This window comes from Centroberyx affinis, unplaced genomic scaffold, assembly GCF_046629955.1.
Source record: "Centroberyx affinis isolate AG114_WGS23_722 - 3 ecotype Tasmania unplaced genomic scaffold, CSIRO-AGI_Caff_v1 ptg005210l_1, whole genome shotgun sequence".
In the NCBI taxonomy this organism is placed as follows: domain Eukaryota; kingdom Metazoa; phylum Chordata; class Actinopteri; order Beryciformes; family Berycidae; genus Centroberyx; species Centroberyx affinis.
Window position 1 is genome coordinate 35,001 of NW_027282594.1, and position 9,441 is coordinate 44,441.

The following is a 9,441-nucleotide window of genomic DNA, read 5'->3' on the forward strand; positions in this document are numbered from 1 at the left end:
TATTCTGTTCCTCTGTATAACTCCTCTGTTCTCCTGTAGCTGTGGACCCACAGACAGTATTGTCTGTAGCTGTGGACCCACAGACAGTATTGTCTGTAGCTGTTGGACCCACAGACAGTCTTGTCTGTAGCTGTGGACCCACAGACAGTATTGTCTGTAGTTGTTGGACCCACAGACAGTATTGTCTGTAGCTGTGGACCCACAGACAGTATTGTCTGTAGTTGTTGGACCCACAGACAGTATTGTCTGTAGATGTTGGACCCACAGACAGTATTGTCTGTAGCTGTGGACCCACAGACAGTATTGTCTGTAGTTGTTGGACCCACAGACAGTATTGTCTGTAGATGTTGGACCCACAGACAGTATTGTCTGTAGCTGTGGACCCACAGACAGTATTGTCTGTAGTTGTTGGACCCACAGACAGTATTGTCTGTAGATGTTGGACCCACAGACAGTATTGTCTGTAGCTGTGGACCCACAGACAGTATTGTCTGTAGTTGTTGGACCCACAGACAGTATTGTCTGTAGCTGTTGGACCCACAGACAGTCTTGTCTGTAGCTGTTGGACCCACAGACAGTCTTGTCAGTATTGTCTGTAGCTGTTGGACCCACAGACAGTATTGTCTGTAGCTGTTGGACCCACAGACAGTCTTGTCAGTATTGTCTGTAGCTGTTGGACCCACAGACAGTATTGTCTGTAGCTGTTGGACCCACAGACAGTCTTGTCAGTATTGTCTGTAGCTGTTGGACCCACAGACAGTATTGTCTGTAGCTGTTGGACCCACAGACAGTCTTGTCAGTATTGTCTGTAGCTGTTGGACCCACAGACAGTATTGTCTGTAGCTGTTGGACCCACAGACAGTATTGTCTGTAGCTGTTGGACCCACAGACAGTATTGTCTGTAGATGTTGGACCCACAGACAGTATTGTCTGTAGATGTTGGACCCACAGACAGTCTTGTCTGTAGATGTTGGACCCACAGACAGTATTGTCTCCAGTCAGCTGTCAGTTGAAGCTCTGCTGCCTCAACAATGAGTCCAAACTGTTTGTCAGAATATTCCAGAAAAGCCGTCTGTATAGAGCAGTGATTCTCAACCTTTTTCATATCAAAGACCCTAATTTAGTCCACATTAGAGCCACGGACCCCTGTTTGATGAGATTTTGCCTCTTGAACCCAAATTTGAAAATATTTCTATTGTCAGATATGATTTTCTCCACAATTCCACGACTGTCTGTATTGTAGGTAGAGAGATAACAGTGAAACTATAGTCTGGACCCCCTGGAACCCCGAAGCTGGGAAGCTGGAATAACAAAGCTGATGGAGGCAAATTCTACTTCATCCATGACCTGTTGACTTTATTTTTACATATAGTATTTATACCTGTTGACTATGATCATCATGATGAGTTGGGGACTCAAGTCACATGACTTGGAGTCAGACTTGAGTCACAATTTGAATTGCTTGACTTGATGCATGAAGAGAAGACTTGAGACTTGACTTGACTTGGGTTCTGGTGACTTGGGACTTGACTCTGACTTGTACTCTGATGACTTGAAAAGGTTTCTAAAGTCTTGACTTGAGATCTTGTGTTTGTGTAAATGACTTAGATTGAAAGTGATGAGATTTGTTCCAGCAGACGACTGAATTTAAATTCTGTTTTCTGAATTTGTATGGAATGATTGAATTGTGTGTGTGTGTGTGTGTGTGTGTGTGTGTGTGTGTGTGTGTAGGGATGGGGGTCAGCTGAGGACCCCTTGTGATACAGAATGCCATCTAGACTCATCTTCTCTTATGAAAGGTGGATTGTGGCTTCAATATGTCGGCTTTAATATCTCGGTCTTATATTATCTGCAGCTATATGAAGAGTCTGCCTGCTTTATCTTCTGCCTGGGAGATGAGAATATGGTGTGTGTGTGTGTGTGTGTGTGTGTGTGTGTGTGTGTGTGTGTGTGTGTTGTGTTCTGGTAATCATCACATTGTGGGGACAAGAATCTGTTTACACAGTCACGTCATGGGGACCTGTTGCGGAGTGGGGACAAAAAATCAGGTCCCCATGAGGAAAACCCTTTTAAATGAATGCAGGAGCGAGTCTGAAGGTTCCTGTGTAGTTTTTAGCATTGGCCCATAACACACGTTTACCGGTCAGTGTGTGTGTGTGTGGAGTGCTCGGTTGCGCCCCCTTATAGTTTCCAGCTGGTAATGCACTCACTGCTTCACACACACACACATTCCAAATATGGTTGGGTACCGCCCACTTCCTGGTCCTCCTTAGGAAGGATTTCAGCAGCAATAACACATTTTCAGGCGGACATTTAAAGGTGGCAATCTACACGGTGGACAAGGGAGAAGATTATTTCCAGGAGATGCCAGCTAAGGAGCTAAGAACTTGTGCAGAGGAGCAAAAGTGAAACACAAGGTAAGCACATTTGTATGACAAACCAGTATAACCAGTGTTCAACCCTCAAATTAGGTTAATTAGCTCTCATTACTTTGCAGGATAGCTAGTTAGCTCAAGGCTAAGTAGAGGCTAAGTGTAGGCCTAACCATCTAATCAAAAATGTTTTAATCTGTTTTTACAACTAGCTAGTGTTAGTGTTGTCATGCAATTCAGTGTGAAGGAGTTTATGCAAACGAAAAAAGACTAATTGATTGCTCTCGGAGGGGGTGTGGTGAAATTGATTCTGTTAATAATAGTTTAGCTTTTTTAAATGTATGGTTTTTATTTTGCTATGATGACTTCAGGATCAATATTTGTAGTGAAGTTACATTTAAGTGAAATTTATTTATAAAGTACATATAAAAAAACACAGATTTTGACCAAAGGTAAAAAGTACATTCATGTTTATCACTTCAGATTTAATTCTAGAGTCTCTCAATAGTCATGCTTTTTTGTTTTTGTGTTTTTAACCAGCTAGACAGATTTTAAGCTTCATAGGGATTTTTTTTCTTGGTTAATTATCACTATATTCTGGACACTCACGACGTCCCCACAGCACACCTTCAGTCAGTGTTTGATTGAAGGTGTGCTGTGGGGACACCTTCAGTCAGTGTTTGACTTTGGACACAACTGAGACAACTGGTCCCCACAAGGAACTGTAACATTGTGTGTGAAATGTCCCCACAAAGCCTGTTTTATTCAATATGAGTGAACGCAGACAGAGCTTGGATGGGCAGGAAGAAATATTTTAATATGAATTTGATGTTTTTTCTCTGAAGTCTGGTGTATATTGGCATGCATCTCATCTCAGAGATTTTGTCTGAACAAGTCATCAATCTAATTGTGTGTTATGCTCTTTTTACATCAAATTGACCATTTGTTTCTTATGTTTTCATATTCTAAAATATTGTCATTGTGAAATATGTGTTTGCAGATGACCAGCGATACAGCTAATGCCATGATGAAGAAGGACTCACATCCTTCTCTCCTGTCAAAGACTCAGATGGATGATGCTACTGGTCCAAACAACACTCCTCCACAGGTACATTCATGTTTATCACTTCAGATTTAATTCTAGAGTCTCTCAATAGTCATGCTTTTTTGTTTTTGTGTTTTTAACCAGCTAAAATAAAGAAGGAGGTTTATTGTGATGGTAATCTAGTGTGAATCAGTACAGTCAAACAGTTTAATGTAATGCATCTAGAAGGTTAATGGTAGTGGGATATTTAGGACAGATTTTAACCTTCATAGGGATTTTTTTCTTGGTTAATTATCACTATATTATGGACACTCACGACGTCCCCACAGCACACCTTCAGTCAGTGTTTGACTGAAGGTGTGCTGTGGGGACACCTTCAGTCAGTGTTTGACTTTGGACACAACTGAGACAACTGGTCCCCACAAGGAACTGTAACATTGTGTGTGAAATGTCCCCACAAAGCCTGTTTTATTCAAGATGTGTGAACGCAGACAGAGCTTGGATGGGCAAGAAGAAATATTTTAATATGAATTTGAGGTTTTTTCTCTGAAGTCTGGAATATATTGGCATGAACCTCATCTCAGAGATTTTGTCTGAACAAGTCATCAATCTAATTGTGTGTTATGCTCTTTTTACATCAAATTTACCATTTGTTTCTTATGTTTTCATATTCTAAAATATTGTCATTGTGAAATATGTGTTTACAGATGACCAGCGATACAGCTAATGCCATGGTGAAGGAGGACTCACATCCTTCTCTCCTGTCAAAGACCCAGATGGATGATGCTACTGGTCCAAACACCACAGGTACATTCATGTTTATCACTTCAGATTTTATTCTAGAGTCTGTCATAGTCATGCTTTGTTTGTTTTTGTGTTTTTAACCAGCTAAAAGAAATAAGGAAGCTTATTGTGATGGTAATCTAGTGTGAATCAGTACAGTCAAACAGTTTAATGTAATGCATCTAGAAGGCTAATGGTAGTGGGATATTTAGGACAGCCCTATACCAAGGAACTGGGTGCTCACAGGGGCTGGAGCAGTTTAATGAGTGGATGGATGCATTGTAATAACGTGCATTATTACTCATACTGTAGAAGCAACTCATGTTAGAGCTAATGCAAGTGTTTCAAGTAGCTTTAATATCAACAGAGCTAAAGTTGCTAAAGCCATAATCACCATAGTAGTACTTGTTTAATGGTTGTAATGTGTTATATAATTCTTTGGACATACTACATAGTAGAATAACTAGATGGATTTATTTCACTCATCATTTTTTGCTTAATGTCCACTGTAGCAACTTTGCGCCAAACTCCTGCAAGCACAGGATCTAAAATGTTGATAAGAACATGATAAATACTGTTTCTTCCTGAAAATTTAGTTTGAAAAATTATAAATTAATATTATTTTCATGAATGTATAAAAAGTGAGCCCACTACAGTGATCAGATTTAACAATTTCTTTTTTAAGACAACACAATATGTATGGCTTATAGGAAAAAATGGTCCTCATCATCTTTTCCTTTTCCCCAGTGTTCATTTCAGTCCAAGTGGCAGAATGCACAAATCAGTGTTTGACTGACAATGTAATTCTATCCATAGGTAGAGTGCAAATAATTTTACTTGTACTGTAGATGCTGGCATATACTGTATACTGATATAGGATTCAGAAATTATCGGAATTCCAGCAGACACCCTTTCTAATCCTTTCAATTACAAATGTGTTTTTCTGCCCACTTTAAGGTGAAGCTACCCAGAAGAAGAAAACACCCTGGCAGCAGACAGAGGTGCAGGCGGTGGAAAGGCACATGAATCGATTCATCACATCTTGTATTGTACCAGCAAAGAGTGACTGTGAGAAATGTTTAAGGGCTGAACCAGAAGCTCTTAAGAACCGGGACTGGCAGAACCTGAAATTCTATGTTCATAACCGCATTACGGCCTACAAAAGGAAATGGCAACGTCAATTGTGAAGATTACCAACTCTCTGGGATGGCAGTTTTTGTTTACATTCGCATGTCTCAGCAAAAGGTCTACTGAACATGTTGAACATATTTCCTACCTTTTAAAAAGCATTTGAATGTTTTGCATTAAATTGTTTTGCTCTGAAGTGCCAATAATAGCCAAAAATGGCAGTGAGTTATTTGAAAGGAAGCATATGTGAAAGTTATGTTTCCATTTTTTTTTAATATGTGGATTCCCATTGTAAAACTCAAGCAACAGGAGTTTCATTGTTTTGAGGTTTATTTGACTTAATTTGTTGAGTTCATTTGTGAAGTTGAACTCATTAAACGTTGAATTGTACAATTTAAATGTGAGTTTCATGTCTTTGAGTTCAGTTAGTAGTTAGTAGTAGTTTTATTATGGTGGTACTAAGTGTCAGGTGATTGAGTAGTAGTTAGGTGATTAACAGTGGTTGACTGAGGTAAAAACTAGAAAACAAAATGGTTGTGCCTGTGTGAGAATTAAAGAAAGAATAGCTCAAACAGTGGAAAGTACAAGGGTTTAAATTTTATTTTTTATTTACACTTTATTTAACCAGGAAGGTCCCATTGAGATACAATCTTCTGCCAGGGAGTCCTGGTCAAGATGGTTTGACTTTAAAGGTTTGACTTGTTGTGTGGCAGATATGGGTTGGAAAATATCCAGACAATAATTCACTACTCTTTCAATCCTTCATACGTTGTGAATAGAGATAGCCTTTCATTACTTCATCCATAAATATTAACTTCAAACACCCTGATATTCTTATCAAACCTAAAATCTGCAATGTTGTGAAGATGGCTACATACACAGCACTAGGCGTTCTATGCAAGAGTGGTGCTTTGCATTACTAGCACCATGTGCAGGCCTCATGCTACATTTACATCATGTATGAACAACCAACCCATTTCAAAATCTGAACGGTCATGTACTACTACTGTATCTTTTAATTGTAGATTAAACTTTTTTTTAACGAATGCAATAATCTGAGGATTTCCGCAATATAGATGCACATCATATGCCATTTCAATATAGTAATACACTTATTTTTGTTGCAAGGTCCCCACTAATCAAATGGGAATTTGTGTGAATTATGCAAAATATATGTAAATGAGGTCCCCATCAGCCATGTTCACTCGATTTTTCATAAGTCCCCATTTAGCATGGTCAAGTCATTACTTCATCAATTCAGTAATTTGAAGTCGTGTATAAGCTAACAAAGCTATGGTTAGTGTACCTGATTTTTTTCATACCTCTAGAACCTTTAGAAAGGGTGGTACCCACAAGTGATGATCAGAAAGTTGGTCCCCATCCAACATGGAGACCAGTATGTGTGTGTGTGTGTGTGTGTCTGTGTGTGTGTGTGTGTGTGTGTGTGTGTGTCTTCAGACTGTATATGCCTGGATCAGGCCTTGCAGTGAAGGCAGATTAGAAACAAATGAAAAAAAACGATGTTATGTTTTGGGGAAATGATTTGATTCTTTGATCTGTCTCCTCCTCCTCTTCCCCTCCTCCCTCCTCTCCCTCTTCCTCCTCCCTCCTCCTCCTTTCTTCCTCTTCCTCCTCCTCTTCCCCTCCTCCTCCTTTCTTCCTCTTCCTCCTCCTTTCTTCTTCCTCCTCTATTCCTCCTCCTCTCCTCCTCTTCCCCCTCCTCCTTTCTTCCTCCTCCTCTCCTCCTCCTCTTCCCGCTCCTCCTTTCTTCCTCTTCCTCCTCCTTTCTTCTTCCTCCTCTCTTCCTCCTCCTCCTCTCCTCCTCTTCCCCTCCTCCTCCTCCTTTCTTCCTCTTCCTCCTCCTCCTCTTCCCCCTCCTCCTTTCTTCCTCCTCCTTTCTTCTTCATCCTCATCTATTCCTCCTCCTCTTCCCCCTCCTCCTCCTCCTTTCTTCCTCTTCCTCCTCCTTTCTTCTTCATCCTCATCTATTCCTCCTCCTCTTCCCCCTCCTCCTCCTCCTTTCTTCCTCTTCCTCCCCCTACTCCTCTTCCCCCTCCTCCTCTCTTCCTCCTCTTCCTCCCTCCTCCTTTCTTCTTCCTCCTCCTCTCTTCCTCCTCCTCTCCTCCTCTTCCCCCTCTTCCTCCTCCTTTCTTCCTCTTCCTCCTCCTTTCTTCTTCTTCCTCCTCTATTCCTCCTCCTCTCTTCCTCCTCTCCCCCTCCTCCTTTCTTCCTCTTCCTCCTCCTTTCTTCTTCATCATCCTCCTCTCTTCCTCCTCCTCCTCTCCTCCTCTTCCCCCTCCTCCTCCTTTCTTCCTCTTCCTCCTCTTCCCCCTCCTCCTCCTCCTTTGTTCCTCTTCCTCCTCCTTTCTTCTTCTTCCTCCTCTATTCCTCCTCCTCTTCCCCCTCCTCCTTTCTTCTTCTTCCTCCCTCCTCCTTTCTTCTTCCTCCTCCTCCCCTCTTCCTCCTCCTCCTCTCCTCCCTTCCTCCTCCTCTCCTCTGTTCCTCCTCTTCCTCCCTCCTCCTTTCTTCTTCCTCCTCCTCTCTTCCTCCTCCTCTCCTCCTCTTCCCCCTCTTCCTCCTCCTTTCTTCCTCTTCCTCCTCCTTTCTTCTTCATCATCCTCCTCTCTTCCTCCTCCTCCTCTCCTCCTCTTCCCCCTCCTCCTCCTTTGTTCCTCTTCCTCCTCTTCCCCCTCCTCCTCCTCCTTTGTTCCTCTTCCTCCTCCTTTCTTCTTCTTCCTCCTCTATTCCTCCTCCTCTTCCCCCTCTTTCTTCCTCTTCCTCCCTCCTCCTTTCTTCTTCCTACTCCTCTCTTCCTCCTCTCCTCTCTTCCTCCTCCTCCTCTTCGTCCTCCTTTCTTTCTCCTCTCCTCCTCCTTTTTTCTTGCAAATTTCTGACTTTAATTTCTGAATTTCTCTGTTTTTCTCAGACTGTTGATCCCATCCCCCTCAGCTGCAGTACTCCATAATGTGTTCCTGTCAGTAGTCTGTCAGTTGTGAACTCTTTGTGTTAACAGACAGGAACAGACACCAGACTCTTCTTACTTGGTCATGGTGAGAGCCAGGTTGAAGTTGGCCATCTTGATCTTGTTCTGGGCCTCCAGGTGGGTCATCCCCTCCGTGCTGACGCCGTCGATCGCCATGATGACATCACCCTGGATCAGGTTTCCCTGCGCCGCCTTGCTGCCCGGGGTGATCTGTCCACACACACACACACACACACACACACACACACACATACACACACACATGTTTAGATTTCACATTTACTCAAGGAAACTGTTACAGGACACATGAGCGATGCGAGGATCAAACCTGTGACTGGTTGTGGGACAGTGTCTTGAGCCTCTAGCCTTCCCTGCCACACATCGGCCCTCATTTATCAGTCTAACGTAGAAACCAGCTCAGATCCGAGTACAGAAATCCTCTCAGGACAGGGTTCACGTGTGATTCATGAAACGTTCGTATCTCGCTGATCACAGCGTAAGAAAGATCGGGCGTTGATAAATGTGGAGGCTGAAAACAATCCTCATTTAAATATCACGGCCCTAGATATTCTCGGTTCAGAGGCCACGCCCCCAGAGTTTACCACATGGAGAGGCGTAATACGTCCAAGAAGAGAAACTTCTCCGACCTCCAAATAGAAACTCAAACGTCTAAAGTCCAACTGAACCAATTAGTTCTGTTTGTCAGCCTGAAAAGTCATCAAAGGAAGTCGGAAAAACACAGCATGGAAAGAAATCACTGCTGCGGTCAACAGCGACAATCGAACTCCAGCTGAGGTTTGAATATTTCATTTATACATCCGTGATATGTATAGCCTATATATATAATAGTATATATATATATATAATATAATAATATAATAAATAAAACTATTAACCTGTTAATTGCAAACAATTTGAAAATACCTATTCATGATAGGCTATATGACACATAGTCGATACAAAATACAATATTTTGCCATAGGCTACATATTTTTAAGTGATGAATATGTGGCTGCATATGCTTAGATGCCAGTCAGAATATATGGTCTAATAACAATTCCCCGACTCAGCAGATTTACTATGCTGCACCAAGTCCAGCTGACTGGAAAACTTGCGTACACGAGTTGAGA

At 42.0% G+C, this 9,441-nt stretch overlaps 1 protein-coding gene across 2 annotated transcripts in view; it reads right to left on the minus strand.

The window, feature by feature from the left end:
- The window catches only part of LOC139666957 (LIM domain-binding protein 3-like), a 35,645-nt gene extending 27,129 nt beyond the window's left edge, over window positions 1–8,516 (minus strand). For both annotated transcript variants that reach the window (XM_071546314.1, XM_071546313.1), the window contains exon 1: window positions 8,370–8,516. In XM_071546314.1, the coding sequence (XP_071402415.1) occupies window positions 8,370–8,467 (98 nt within the window). In that variant the 5' untranslated portion in view covers window positions 8,468–8,516. The remainder of the gene's footprint in view (window positions 1–8,369) is intronic.
- Between the last annotated feature and the right edge of the window lie 925 nt (window positions 8,517–9,441).